The 15,525-nt window shown below is 38.2% G+C and overlaps 1 protein-coding gene across 2 annotated transcripts in view; it reads left to right on the top strand.

Annotated features, from left to right (window-relative positions):
- LOC132271272 (protein PIR) overlaps nucleotides 1-15,525 on the top strand; it is a 57,323-nt gene that overhangs the window by 5,688 nt on the left and 36,110 nt on the right. For both annotated transcript variants that reach the window (XM_059772597.1, XM_059772598.1), the window contains exons 6-14: nucleotides 5,689-5,808; nucleotides 5,904-5,974; nucleotides 9,821-9,913; nucleotides 10,775-10,844; nucleotides 11,137-11,201; nucleotides 11,466-11,661; nucleotides 11,823-11,974; nucleotides 13,432-13,525; nucleotides 13,818-14,033. In XM_059772597.1, coding sequence (XP_059628580.1) covers nucleotides 5,689-5,808; nucleotides 5,904-5,974; nucleotides 9,821-9,913; nucleotides 10,775-10,844; nucleotides 11,137-11,201; nucleotides 11,466-11,661; nucleotides 11,823-11,974; nucleotides 13,432-13,525; nucleotides 13,818-14,033 — 1,077 coding nt within the window. The remainder of the gene's footprint in view (nucleotides 1-5,688; nucleotides 5,809-5,903; nucleotides 5,975-9,820; nucleotides 9,914-10,774; nucleotides 10,845-11,136; nucleotides 11,202-11,465; nucleotides 11,662-11,822; nucleotides 11,975-13,431; nucleotides 13,526-13,817; nucleotides 14,034-15,525) is intronic.

The following is a 15,525-nucleotide window of genomic DNA, read 5'->3' as shown; positions in this document are numbered from 1 at the left end:
AATGATCCGGACAAAAGAAGGGTGGTTAAGGTTGTTGTGAGGAAGTGAAATGCCCATGTTATATGTTTGCAAGAAACCAAGATGGCTTCTATTATTGATGAAGTGGTTAGGAGTCTTTGTGGAGGAAGGTTTGTGGAATGGGAAGCGTTAAACGCATCGGGCACATCGGGCGGAATTCTAATTATGTGGGATCGAAGATGTTTGTCTAGAACGAACTTCTGGAAAGGGCTCTTTTCTTTGTCATGCGTATTTCAGATGGAAGATGATAATTTCAGTTGGGTATTTTCTGGAGTTTATGGACCCGTTATTGATTGTGGTAGACTTGTCTTTTGGGAAGAGCTCAACCACGTTAAGGAATTGTGGTTGTTGCCTTGGTGCGTAGGCGGGGACTTTAATTCTGTTAGGTCTCCATTCGAGAGATCCACAAGGGTTAGGCGGTCCTCGAAGATGACCCAGTTCTCTGACTTTATTGATGGTCACTTTCTTATTGATCTGCCAATGGAAGGGGCAACTTTTACTCGGTTTAGTGGCAGAGATCTAGTTACTCTTTCAAGGCTGGATAGATTCCTGATTTCTGGGGATTGGGAAGAGAAGTTCCCGGATGTTACCCAGGCAACTTTGGTTAAGGTAACGTCTGATCATGTGCCCTGAGGTATGAGATCTAGACGCACACCATTTTGCTTCGAAAATATGTGGTTGAGATCTGAGGACTTCCAAGGGAAAGTCCAGTCTTGGTGTTGGGAGGCAACGTTTACAGGCTCTGCTAGCTATGTGCTTGCTAAGAAGCTTCAGATTCTCAAATCTGAGCTTAAGAAGTGGAATAAAGAGGTGTTTGGGAATCTTCAATGGATAAAGAATAGAGTTCTGGTTGATATTGCTGAACTTGATCGTGTTGATGAGCTGGGGCGGGATACGGAGTCTTTACACTCTAGAAGAGCGTCTTGTCAGGCGATTTTTGCTGAGATTGTTGTTATGGAGGAGATTTCGTAGCGTCAGAAATCTCGGGCTTTGTGGCTAAAAGAAGGTGACCGCAATACAAAATTCTTTCACAGGCTTGCTAACGCTCGTAGAAGATGTAATCACATTTGGCGTATCCGTGTGAATGGTTCAGAATTGTGGAGAGAAGATGAGGTGCGTGAGGGAATTGTTTCTTTTTATCAGTAGGTCTATACCGAGACTTTGGGATGGAGACCTAAACTTGATGTTTTGCAATTCGATGCTATTTCTACACTGGATAGTGATAGGCTTGAGGTTCCTTTCTCTGAAGAGGAAGTTCTTAAGGCGTTATCCAGTTGTAATTGTGATAAAGCTCCAGGGCCAAGGATTCACTTTGCGGTTTCTTAAGGAGAGTTTGGAGGTGGTGCGCAAAGAGGTGATGGGCACTTTTCAGGATTTTCATTCTCATGGCACATTTGAGAAATCATTGAATGCATCTTTCATTGCTCTTATTCCTAAGAAGGGCGATGCCTCTGACATTAAGGACTTTTAGCCAATCAGTTTTGTGGGATGTATGTATAAGCTTATTGCTAAGGTCCTTGTTTTTAGGATGCAAAATGTTTTGGATGGTATTATTTCAGAGTCACAAAATACTTTTGTTGGTGGAAGGTAGATATTGGATTCCGTTCTTATCGCAGGGGAATGTGTTGACTCTAGGTTGAAGAGTGGAGTTCCTGGTGTCTTATGCAAACTTGACATCGAGAAAGCCTATGATCACGTTAATTGGAAGTTTCTTCTTTACTTGCTTCGGAGGATGGGGTTCGGGGATAGATGGATAAAATGGATTGAATCTTGCATTTCGTCCGTCATGTTCTCTGTGCTTGTGAATGGATCTCCTGATGGTTTTTTTTCGAGTTCGCGTGGTTTGAGACAAGGAGATCCCTTATCGTCTTTTTTATTCCTGAGGGATTGAGCATATTAATATAAAGAGAGGAGGATCTGGGTTACATAAGGGGGTTCATAGTCGATAGAGATGTTGCTCATTAGATCGAGATATCCCATTTGTTGTTTACGGTTGATACCTTGGTTTTTTGTGATGCTGATGTTTCCCAACTCAGATACTTGAGGTGCATTCTTGCTTGCTTCTAAGTGGTGTTCGGACTTAAAATCAATGTTGGAAAGAGTGTGCTTGTCCCAGTGGGGGATGTTCGCAGTTCTTGGGTGTGGAGTAGGTGCTTTTCCACTTCCTTATCTGGGATTACCTTTCGGAGTATCCTCCAGGAGAGTGGGGAGTTGGGATCTGGTGATTAACAGGCATGAAAAAAGATTGGCAGGATGGAAAAAACAGTATCTCTCGAAGGGGGGAAAGGTCACTCTTATTAAGAGCACCCTCTTGTCCCTTCCCACCTATTTCTTATCTTTGTTTCAAATCCCGTGCTCTGTTGCTGAACGGATTGAAAAAATTCAGAGAGACTTTCTTTGGGGCGGAAGAGGAGAGGAGTTCAAGTATCATCTTGTTAATTGGGAGCAAGTTTGCAAACCTTTGAAATTAAGCGGCTTAAACATTCGGAAGCTAGTCCTTTTCAATAGAGCCTTATTGGGGAAGTGGTTTAGGAGGTTCGGTAAAGAGCGTTATCGACAGTGGAGAAGAGTTATATCTTGTCGTTTTGGGGAGGAGAGTGGGGGCTGGTCCTCTCGTCCTGTTTTTGTTATCGGAGGTGTTGGTGTTTGGAAATTCATTCGGAAGGGTTGGGATGTGTTTTCCACCCATATTAGATTCAAGGTTCGTAGTGGTACGTATGTTCGATTTTAGGAAGACTTATGATGTGGTGATCAAGTGTTGTCTCTTTCCTTTCCTCGTCTCTTCAGCATTGCTGAGAATAAGCATGCTTACATAGTTGATTGTTATCATCTTGATAGCAGTGGGGTTACATGGGATGTGCGTTTTAGGTGTTGTTTTCAGGATTGGGAGATGGCAGAAGCATGCGTTTTTTTGGACTTGTTGTATAGACAGAAGGATGTTGATAGAGGGTAGTGATGACATATTGTGGATCCCCTCCACTCATGGTAGATATGGAATACGATCCATGTTCTTGTGTTTGTCTAATTTTGCTGGTCATGATTTCCCATGAAAGTCTATTTGGCGCTCTAAAGCTCCTCTTAGAGTCGCATTCTCTGTTTGGACTGCTACCTGGGGAAAGATTCTGACATTGAATAATCTGCGTAAGAGAGGCAATACCATTGTTAACTGGTGTTGCCTATGTAAAACAGACGGAGAGTCTGTGGACCACATTCTTTTGTATTGTTTTGTCGCGTCTGATTGTTGGAATCTCATATTCAGTATGTTTGGCGTTCAGTGGGTAATGTCTAAGCACTCTATTCAATTAATTAACGCTTGGAGAAGATGCCCTGTTACTGGTCATGCTTGTGATTTTTGGAGGATCGTCCCACACTGTGTTTGGTGGTGTATTTGGAGAGAGAGAAATAATAGAAATTTTGAAGGAAAGGAATCGTCTCTTGCAAACTTAAAATCTCATATTCTTCGTTCTCTTTTCTGTTATGTAAGAGGCAGCGCTTGCTCCTCGATTGATGATTTTTTTGATCTATTGGACTCTGTCGGTCCTAGGTCTTTCGTTTTTGTGTATTAGGGATGCGTTCCCCTTTTGAACGCTTTTCTAATATATTTTTTACTTATCAAAAAAAAAAAAAATATCGAGTGAAATGGAGATCTTTATCGCGTTTTCTTTAAGTTGCTACAAGAACTATGTTTCCCTAAACTCGCCTCCACCCACACACACACGGATAGAAGTAGATAAACAGGAACAATTCCAACTCCCACATGAAAAGAAATAAGTAAAAGGTCCCCTAAGTTAAAATATTTTGATTGCTTTACATATATGTTACATATATTTCAAACGTTGAGGTATTTAAGTATGTTTTAGGATTTAGTCGGTTTTTGATGCATTTAGATCTTCTAGAATGAGCTACGGTAGAGATGCACGGTTCTAGTTTGTTAAGAGATGGGTTTTTGTGGTTGTATATGTAGTTATGTATGGCCTTTAGTAGGTTTAATTGGTTAAATAGTTTTTAGTAGTTTAAATTTTCTAGTGCAACTTTGGACTCATGGTCTTTGTAGGAGTACGGCTGCCTATATAATGACTCAAGGTAGTCCATTTCTATCTAATGATTCAACTGCCTGAACCCCAACTCAGTTAAGGTCTAACTAAACTTGAAGCACTTTCATCTTCACTCAATCATGTAACTTCCAAGTAAGTTGATCAAGCCTTAGATTCAATCTGGACTCAACACGACTAATAGACTTATTTTTTTCAAAGTTACAAACTCTATTTGTGAAAAGATTTGCCAACACACTAAACAAATGTTCTAAATAACTCCCTTTCTATCCAGGAAACGTTTTCAGTTCTCCCTTGACGGACAATACCATAAAAAGGTTTTCCAGAAAGCAATACATTTTGTTTTGATAGATAATCTCAGCAATACAATTTTCAAAATCTAGAAACCCGAAATTCGTTCTGTTTGCATGAGTAAATGTGACATTGTGAAGGTGCAGTTTGAATGCTTTCTCATGGGCCCTAAGTGGCATGGTCAAGGTTTTCCATGACATTTTAAGGTAACTGATATTTTCGTGTCTGCCGATGCTTCCTCTGTGTGTCACTTTTCTTGATGCTATGGTAACTTCACTCCTGTTGACTTTCTGGGTATCAAATCTGCTGAACTTGATGGTTTTGTACTCCAACAAGAGTAAGTAATTCATGGAAGACTACTTTCTTTCTTTTCCTTTTATTTTTGTAAGAACTCCAAAAGAAGAGGATAAGAACTACTACAGGTGGTTGGAAATTTCTTATATCAGTGATAAATATTATATTGTGAACCATTTGGGCTCATGTATTGCTCCTCAAAGGAGTCAAATATGCTAATGTTAAATTTGATGTGAATTAATATTAAAATGGGTGGGATACTGAATGACTTTGTTATTAAAGTTTTTAAGTGCTTTCATTTAATGTTTGAAGATCACTGGACACATCATAAATCATATTTTTATTTATCATTCCATCTCGAGTTATATATTTTTTTTAAGAATATGATTTATCATTCCATCTTGAGTTAGGCCTAAAGAATAGTCATACTTATTACGCCTGCAGAAGCCCAGTGTTAGAGGGGTCTTGTCCCACTTCGGATCCGGATGGGGAAAGAGATGGATATATATGGACGGGTATGCAGCACTACCCAACAATTTAAGCTTTTGGGTCAGAAGGCAAGTGCCTGACCCAGTTTATGATCCGGTGTTGTGCCAAGTGCCCGCCTGGGCGTGCCCACCCGGGAGGTGCTCAAGTCCAAGCCGGGTGGTCTGCCCGCAACGAGGGTGTTGCGAGTTCGGATGGGGGAGAATGTTAGAGGGGTCTTGTCTCACATTGGATCCAGATCTGAAAGAGATTGGGTATATATGGGCGGGTAGATAGTACTGCCGAACAACTTAAGCTTTTGGGTCAGAAGGCAAGCGCCCGACCCGTTGCACCTAGCAAAGTTGAGTTTAGCTCCTCCTGAGGTTGATATTCATGACTTTATTTTGACCAACAAAACTCATTCCATTCGCAGCCATATGATGGTTAATGATGTTTAATTGCAATCCCTTGGACTTTAATTGATAAGACTAATTTATTAGCTATCTCAGATTTTTGTATCCTTATATTTTTTATAAAAACTTATAAGATCGTAGACATAATATGGCAGCTTCCAGATTCCATGAAGCAAAGTCAGGCTGACTTGTATCTTGAAACTTATCAAGTTCTGGACTTGGAAATGAGTCGTTTGCGTGAGATTCAACGATGGCAAGCTTCCGCTGCATCTAAGGTATGAGCACACATTTTTCAAATTTTCAGTCTGAAGCCAATATTCAAGATTGTGTTTGAGGTCTCAGAAGGAAATATTGTTATTCTCTAATGCAGCTAGCAGCTGATATGCAACGCTTTTCTAGGCCCGAGCGACGCATCAATGGTCCTACTATAACTCATCTCTGGTGCATTATTACTTAACTTTGGATATGTTTTTCGTTCAGAGTTTTCCTCTGAAATGTAGTATTATTATTTGCAGTTTGAAATGAAAAATAGGGCTAAACCTTACTGCAATGGGTTAATTTTCTCAAGGTGCTTTAAATGCACTTCTAAAGAGTTGTTTCTTTGTTAGTTTATGCCTTTTTGGTAAAATATACTTGCTATTTTAGTGGTAAAAAGTCAATCTGGAGTTTTCAACATGCGTTCCTTATATTTTATTTGTGGTGGAAACTGGAAGATTTGGTTCGTACTAAATAGTATTGGAAGTGAAGCATCGTATGGATGTGCAAGTTGAATTTGCACCACCATATTCCACCATTTCTTGGAGAACTTTATTATTGACGTGCTAAATACCCTCCTAGTGTGATGAACTTTCATGTTTCTTAAAGGTTTCAAATATCCATATTAATATACATAGTGAGATCCAAAATTTTGGACATATCTATGGATGCTGATGCTAAAAAATAGAAACAAGAAACACTGTAAAGTATAGTTTTTCTAACACTGAATTGAAGAATCAATGAAAGACTATGATAAACTACCGAAGAGATTTATAACATCGTAGTAAGTATTACAGATTAAAGATCTTATGATGTACTCCATAAGTTTTGAAGGTTCTTATCATAAATGAAACTAAATTTGTTATTTGAATTTTCTGTAAGTTAGTAGCCTGTGCATTCAGATATGGAGAACTTAATGAGTTAGTTACATTGCCTTGTTCATATCAGTAGAAGAAAATGCAGCAAATTTGACAACCATCGTCGATAGTTTCCAAACACTAAGAAAATTCCACATATACGATTTTCTAGTGCTTTACATGTAGCCCAGTCATGCAACATCGTGGAAATGTCAATTTGAAGCTGAATGGCTCTAATCATATTGCTTTTTCCGGAAACGTTTATATTGTAAAATCACTACTCAATGGTTCTTTTCTTTCTTCCTATCTTCACTTTTTGCACAAAAAGCTACTCTTCATCTCCATCCTACCAGATAATTCTTAAATTCATCTCCCATGCTTCCCCATAAAGATTTCTCTGAAGCTTTTCTAATCATTTTTGGACTGAGACTGATTAAGGAACGGATAGCATGTTGGCAAGCTGGAAAGTGTGCTTTTAATATGAGTCAACTAACCCCTTGAAGAGATAGTTACTTTTCTAATCTCCTCTTGAAGCGCTTTATGACTGTGTCCCTAACGACCTTAGGTTTGATGAGGAGCCATTAGGCAATCTTGACTTTGCAACACTAAATAACTGCCGAACCATTCATCTCCTCCATCTCTGGATAAGCCTGCTTTTTACTAATTTAATATTTAACCAGAGATTCCTTCAAATCATAAACTCAGCCTCAACAGACATCTCAATTGTATCTTCTAACCCCAAAAGAAAACAATAGTATTGTCTGCAAACAATAGGTAGGAGACTAACAGGGAAGCACCTCTAACTATCCAAATCTCGAAACCTCTCAAAAAGCCCCCCTTCCATTGCCATGCAAATATCTTGCTACATGGCTCCATCGCCATAATGAATAAAAGAGGGGAGAGAGGATCCACTTGACCAAGCCTAGAAAACTGTTAACAGATCCTGACACTGTTGCATTAAACAAAATTGAAAACCATACATCCTTTGTGGCCCTAAACCCATCTTTCCATGACAAAGAACATGAATACCCTGTAAGTCAAGTAGAACTTGGCTTGGAAAATTTAGTACAAAACAAAGTATGTAATCCTGAGTTCTGCTTCTTTTATTATGTTTTTGAAAGTTAGTTTTTGGTAGTTAGTTGAATTACCTGTGTCCAAGGGGAAGACAATGAATTCAAAGCTTCTACAAGGACAAAAATTACAAAATGGCAATTGCAACTCTCACAAAGTGAGGAAATTTTATTGATAGCAAACTAAACTAACAAAATACAATAAGCCAGGGGTCATTAGCCCCAATGCAATACAAGCCAACCACCTATAAAACTATAGAAAGTTCCATCCAACCAAAAATGAATGGAAAGAGAACTAATGGAAATAGTTAAAAAATAACAGCAAACCCTTTGAATAAAGTACAACATCAAGAAAATTGAGTTTTCTGATCCAAAACATATCTGTTGGACAGAGGAGCAAAATGACCAAAAAAATCATCACCCAGAAAAGAATACCAGCATTCACAGAGGGTAGATAAGAAAATCCGACACCCGAACACCCCACAAATGGAAAGCCACTGATCACAAGGCCAAAACCGCTGCAGACCTCTAATACAGATCCAGCTAACACAATTCCAACACTGGTCGATCTGATCATCCATGTACCAGAGCATATACTTATTGTAGCACATAACATATACAATCCCCAAATGCTTAGAAGCAGAGAACGGTGCAGAAACAGAAATCCAGATCAGAAACAGCATTCGAATACCCCACACATATCCAGTTAACCTGCTACCCATCTGCACATATACACAGAGAACTGTATAAAGCTAGCAATCAAACCAGCACACCTATGGCATTTTTAACTTATTAGCAATATCACATAGCATGCTACCAAATTATATTAGTTCTATGTCCTTGACATGAATATCAAAGGAGATATCAAGTAAAAATTCATATTCCAAAGAGAAAACCGTCAAACAGCTATTTTTTTCCACAAAGCGTATGAAGTGCACAAGAGATGATCAATTCTATCACTATTGTTTTTACAAAGAGTGAACTTGTTTGGGACACTGGCTTTACAAGGACTTCTAATATAAAACATCTTGTTAGTATTAACATTCTTGTGCGCAACCCGGCCAAAGCCTTAGCCTTTTGTAAAACCTTGGTTTTCCAAACAGTTCTAGTTGGAAGATGGGTGAAAAACCGTTGGGCTTAGTAATATAGAAACATGACTTAGGAGAATAGTAGATTGTATGAAGTACATCTCTTTTGCCACCAATTTCTGTTTCTCGAGTACCACACTTCCATTACCCAAGCGCTGATGTTGGGATTGCAATCCAGCAATAAGTGTCATGCCACTTGTTGATGTGCCAATGATACGTAATGTCTCTTGTCACCATGCATGTGGTTGTGCAATTTATAAGACACTTGACATCTTTCCCTAAGCTATTCATTATCTTTTGGTCACATCTGACCAAGAAGGTGCGATGCTGTTTTCAAATTGTTGGATTTATACACTATAACTCACTTAGTTAACAACCATATACTCCAAAATCTTAAGCTGATAGAGGGGTCTAACTTTAATATTTAAATCCTTCAACATGCCCCCTCACCTGTGGCCTTCTTTTGGTCTAACGCATGTTTCAATTTTAATTGTCGGGTGATGGTGAGGTTCGAACACAGGACCTTGCCTGCCCTGATACCATGTTAACCACCATCTACTCCAAAATCTTAAGCTGTTAGAGAGGATGTAACTTTAATATTTAAATCCTTCAACATACAATGTCTTTGCTAGCTGTATATTCAGTCTTTTTTTCAGGTGTCTGGGGAATGCGGCTGACTATTTGACATCTTGATAAAGTGATGTCCATTTCACTCCTCCAAACAAATTCTGATGTTGTGTTGAAGGAATTAGTTTTCTATGTCTTCCACATGGCGCCATCTGAATAAATGAATAAAGTTCAATGATTATTCTACATGAAATGGCTTCTATTCCACTGTACCCATTTTTCATTGGTGATGAAAGAATTTGTCTATGCCCATATACTAGTTTTATGTTGTATAATAACAGATGTTTTATTATATGCGAACAATGTATTTAATTTAATTTCTTTCTGTCATACCTTTTGTTGTTGGCTAACCTAAATGTATGCTTTAGCTAATTTATTACTTTACCGCAGGTCCATGTTGAAGTTACTTGATGTTCTGGTGCAACTTGATCATCTTAAAAATGCAAAAGCAAGCATACCTAATGATTTCTCTTGGTATAAGAGGTATGCCTATTAAGTACTAAATATCCTTATTCTTAACATGCTGCCATATCTAGGTTTTGCATCTCTTTTAATGTTTAATATATAATGGTAGAGTAACCACGGTTTCAAAACAAAGCTGTTATGGTGTGACTTGTTCGAGTCGTAACACAATCGGGAGCCTGTGAGTTTAAGTTGCATCAATATTTTGGTTCTAAATATTTTCACAATAGACTCTATCTTTATGGAGTCATATTGGCCATCGCGGTGCCGTAACTGTCAGTGTATTGGCTGATCTGCCATTGCAGTGGTAGTTCAACACCTGGTGTTAAAAAATCCCAAGCTTTGGGTTACCATCAACTCGAACCTAACTCGATCTTCAACCCAAACTTGCCTAGCCCAATCTCAAAGGTTCAAGTGCAGGTTGAGCTTAGGTTGAAGGTCTGATCAGGCTTGGGTTGGGTTGAAGGCAGTACATATATATAGACACACTGTTAGGTTTTATTAATGAAGGCATTGATTGCACGTGTGGTAGACTATGTACAATAATTATGGTATCTATTGTTTATTTCGTATTATTCTTTCTATGAGTTGTTCACTGAATTACTGGATAGTTCTCCTGCAAGTATTCCACCAAAAAAGTTTCAACTGCATCTTTATATGTTTATAAAGATCTGGCTTAAACTTCTATATGTTAACTCTGGTCTTGCTCTCTCTCTCTTTTTTTTTTTTCAATTTTTTTTCCTGGCATAATATTTCCGTTGAAAAACATTTATCCTGCACAACATTGGCAGCTTTTTACGGAATTAGCTTCTTTCAGTTCAAATTATTTTTTCTTTGTTTTTTGTACTTTATATAATTATTTAATTGCTTCTTAATTATCAGGACATTCACTCAAGTCAGTGTTCAGTGGCAAGATATTGATTCAATGAGGGAAGAATTGGATGACCTACAGGTAAATGCATTTCCTTTTTTTTTTTTTTGTTTTTCATAGTTGGTACTCACACACACATCTCTACTGAGACTTGAACCCCTGACCTTCCTTTGGGAAGTAAGGGCTGATACCGCTAGGACACTGGCCTGTTGGTAATGCATTTCCTTTTTATCTTCCATGAAACAACAGCAAATGATGCATGCATTGTTTAATTGTTCTTCTAGTTTTGTCCAATGACAGTTTGATATTGTGGCTGGCTGGATAATGGATACACACTGTTCTCCTTGACTTAATGATACGTATTGTTTTGCAGATTTTCTTGAGCACGAGGTGGGCAATTTTATTGAACTTGCATGTTGAGATGTTCCGTGTGAACAAGTATCCTGCCTGTATATAGTATTAGTTTTGTCTGTTATATTCATTTTTATATACCAAGAGGGTAACAAAAAAAAAAAGTGCTGCTTGCGTTGAGACTTTTTTGGTTGACATACATGCTACTTGCTGTTCCCCAGAAATATAATATTTATCTGCATTTTGCTTCCAACTGGACGCACATGAAGCTTGATACATCTGTGTGTGTGTGTGTGTGTGTTTGTGTGCGCACGCGTCTCTCTCTTTTCTAAGTTCCTTGACTCAACATAGTGTAGAAGACATTCTTCAAGTTCTCATAGTCTTTGCTACTGAATCACTGGAGTTGGACTTTGCGCTTCTATTTCCAGAGCGGTACATTCTTCTTCGTGTTTTGCCTGTTCTGGTTGTCTTAGCAACATCATCAGATAAAGATAGTGAATCACTGTATAAGAGGGTGAAAATCAATAGGCTGATCAATATATTTAAGGTAGCTGTTCTTATCTTCTATTAATAACTTAGGTTTGACTAGTAACAGTCAAAAAATATATAGCTTCCTATTGTGTTATCTTGTTTACTAGTAAATAATTTCTAATTCAAGTTTTAAGGTCTGTAGACTTCTTTTTGTATAATGCTTGTTCTTTTTTGTAGAATGATCCAGTCATACCTGCATTCCCAGATCTTCATCTTTCTCCAGCTGCAATTTTGAAAGAGCTGTCGATATACTTCCCAAAATTTTCTGCCCAAACTCGTCTTCTCAGTCTTCCAGCACCTCATGAGCTCCCACCTCGTGAAGCACAAGAATATCCTCATATTTGTTAATTTTTTTTTTTGTTAATATAATCTTGTGATAAGTTGAACATCTTATGCTGTATTCACTCTTTATTAGTAACTTATTGCTACTTATGCATATGGAAACATACTGTTAGCTCGTCGAGGTCTCTAATTTTTGTTGTTCATTATTGTTGCTGATGTATAAATGGGATACCTCTTCAAGAGCAGCATAAAAGATAGTCACACTGGTGGCTTCCTTTTTTAATGACTTGGTTGAATGTTATGGTGGGGAGTTGGTGGGAAAATGATAAATGACTGGCTTTATGCATTTATTTGTGATGGCTGTAGACAAGCCATCTATTCCAAATCAATAATTTGGGAAGAATATGTGGACATGTGTAAAGTAAGCATTTGGATACTTCTAAGATAAATAGAACAAAAAATGTACATATCAGAAAAGATAAATAAAGCTAAATGTCTCCTAATGGAATTGAAACACGTTTGGGAGGACAATTCCATATGTGATAACACTTATCAAAAAAAAAATCCATATGTGATACACATGGAGAACAATTTAAGGATGTTAAACTTCATAACTTTATTAATCGATCAGCTGCTTTAGATGGCTCGAGGGTTGGTCTCTCGAGGCTTGATGGGCCTGGTGCGATACCAGGGCTTGGCTTGGTGCGATACCAGGGCTTGGGATGCTCGAGGGTTGGTCCCTCGAGACTTGATGGGCCTGAAGCGATACCAGGGCTTGGGGTGCTCGAGGGTTGGTCCCTCGAGGCTTGATGGGCCTGGTGCGATACCAGGGCTTGGGCTGCTCGAGGGCTTGTTCCTCGAGGTTTGCTGCGCTTGGAGCGATACCAGGGCTTGGGGTGCTCGAGGGTTGGTCCCTCGAGGCTAGATGGGCCTGAAGCGATACCAGGGCTTGGGGTGCTCAAGGGTTGGCCCTTTGAGGCTTTTGACTTTTCAAATCGCCACGAGGGCTTTGGTTACCATGAAATTTGTTAGATGTTTGCAAGACCCAATTTTTGTAAGTTCATTTTATATATATTCTTATTATATTTGACCTTCTTCACGGGAAAATATACACACACACACACACACACATTTGATGCTAAGAGAAATTATAATCTTTGAAATTAGACAAGATTCCTTAAAAGCTACTTATAGAATTTTAGTTAACAATGAAGTAATCTTTGTTGAAATTTAACACATGAAAATTACATGTATTTTACTTGTTAAAAATAAGAAAATTGAAATGTATTTCATTAGGAAACTATATATTTTCTGCATCTAGTGATGTGTAGATGTAGTAAACAAATCATCTATCCTTTAATGAGCTTTGATATGTATCTCTAGAACTTATGTCTTGTTCATTAGGTATGGAAACTTGCTTTTGTAACTTGACATTCTTACCGGCAAAATTTAAAGAATCTCTAACTGTTTCGTCTTTTTTGACAAAGGCCTTAACATAGTTCACTTATCAGCGGCATTATCTGATCACCAGTCACATTGGAGCGATTCGTGCTGGGCATGATGACTTCACTCTTCGTTTTGCTTCATCTATGAATCAGGTGCTCCTTTCATTTGTATCTCTCCCTATTGGATGCACGCACACACACATACATAATTATATATATATAAGCAGTAAGCACACACAAAGACAACATGTATATATTTATTTATGTATGGTGAAAACTTAAAAAGTGAAACAGCAAATTTTGGCATCTTTATACAATTAGGTTACAAAAAACAATTTCTTGTATTTTTCTCTACTATTGTTTAATGAGTACCTGCAAATTGCGATGACCTCTATTTATTAATTTTTTTTAATGCATGTGTACTTGTGGATCCTTACTTGTGCAGCTCGTGTTATTGAAATCAATAGATGGTGCAGATATTGAGTGGAGCAAGGAAGTCAAAGGAAACATGTATGATATGGTAGTTGAAGGTTTTCAGCTCTTAAGCAGATGGACTTCACGCATCTGGGAGCAGTGTGCATGGAAATTCTCCCGCCCCTGCAAGGACCTAGGTCCTACGGAATCACATGATACTTCTGCATCATTTTCTGATTATGAAAAGGTTTCCACTTTGATTTTTATCCCTCTTTTGGGCTCCTATTGATATGTAGGATACATAAGCTTCGGCTTTTTTTTTCTTTTCTTTTCTTTTTCACTGTTTTCCGATGCATCTCCATTTCTTTGGCTTCTCTAGATGCTGGTTTATGCTAGGAGTTATTGGTTCCATTGCTCATGTTCTACAAATTGCTGAGGTCTTTTTACTTATCAAAAAAAAAAAAAAAAAAAAAAAAAAATTGCTGAGGTCTTTTTACTATATTTGTTGTTAATTCAAATTTCATTCTAGTATTATTCTATGACAACTTAAACAGTTGTAATGGAGGAAAGCTCAATTTCTATTTTTCCAATACAAGACGTAGGCATATGATATAGATTTTTGAAAGGAACTATGCAAGCGAGAGGAACGTGGGAAAGCCGTCTAAGAGTAACTCTACCATGCAACACAGAGTAAGAACAGGAAAAGAGAAAGTATACTGTCTGACTCATAATTCCTAGAAACCTGTTACTGTTATACCTCGAGGAGCTTAGGAGTGACTTCCAAGGTCTCCTAACTTCTAAGAGGAAACCTCTTGTTTTGCCAAGAGTTAGCTTACTTTGGGTGATAGAAAGGATGCTTTGAGGTGAAAAGCCTCAAGGAGTTCTATGTTTGAGCCTTAGAGGTTAGGTCTCAGATCAGTTTTTCCTTTAGTTTATCTGAGTCAGGTTTAAGAGTTTTTACCAGATTGGAGATATGCCAACCAAAAATGTCAAAGGGCTGTAAACTACAACATGAGAAACTGTGAGGGCACTTTGCGAACATGCATGGATAGGAATAGGATGGATGGAAACATGAAAGATATCAATGCACATCTTGGATGAGGTGACTAGGGTACTCCAGATCTCGTGTGGTTGCTTTAAAGATGAGATCGAGAGAGCACGCAATATCTGAAGGCAAAGTGGAAGGGACTTCTGGACAGAGGAGGAAAGCCGAATCATCTTTTAGTGGCCAGATGGTCATCTAGTGTTACTATTAACAACCATCTACTCCAAAAGCTTAAGCTCTTAGAGATGGTGTAACTTTAATATTTAAATCCTTCAACACACCCCCTCACGTGCGGCCTTTTTTTGGTCCAACACGCATTTCATTTAATTATCATGGGTGACGGTGAGGTTTGAACGCTAGACCTTGCCTGCTCAGATGCCATGTTAACAACCATCAACTCCAAAAGCTTAAGCTCTTAGAGAGGGTGTAACTTCAATATTTTAATCGTTTAGCAGTTCAAACTGGTGTACCCGTGAATTTAGAAATATACGGAGGATAAACCCTTGGCATGGAAACAGTCACGGAGGCCTAAAGTTGTTAGGGGTCTTCAGATGGAATTAATGGAGCTTACTTGTTGCATGAAAACCTTAATGACACATGTTGTCGTGTATTTTGATGATGTTATTATATTTAGTATAACATTAAATTCACACCTTGATTACTTGCTTCAAGTTATGTTCCTGCTGAGAAATGT

This window comes from Cornus florida, unplaced genomic scaffold, assembly GCF_030987335.1.
Source record: "Cornus florida cultivar Cherokee Brave unplaced genomic scaffold, ASM3098733v1 CherokeeBrave_3.0.0_Hap2_Chr08, whole genome shotgun sequence".
Lineage (NCBI taxonomy): Eukaryota > Viridiplantae > Streptophyta > Magnoliopsida > Cornales > Cornaceae > Cornus > Cornus florida.
This window is presented reverse-complemented; position numbering and strand designations above follow the sequence as displayed.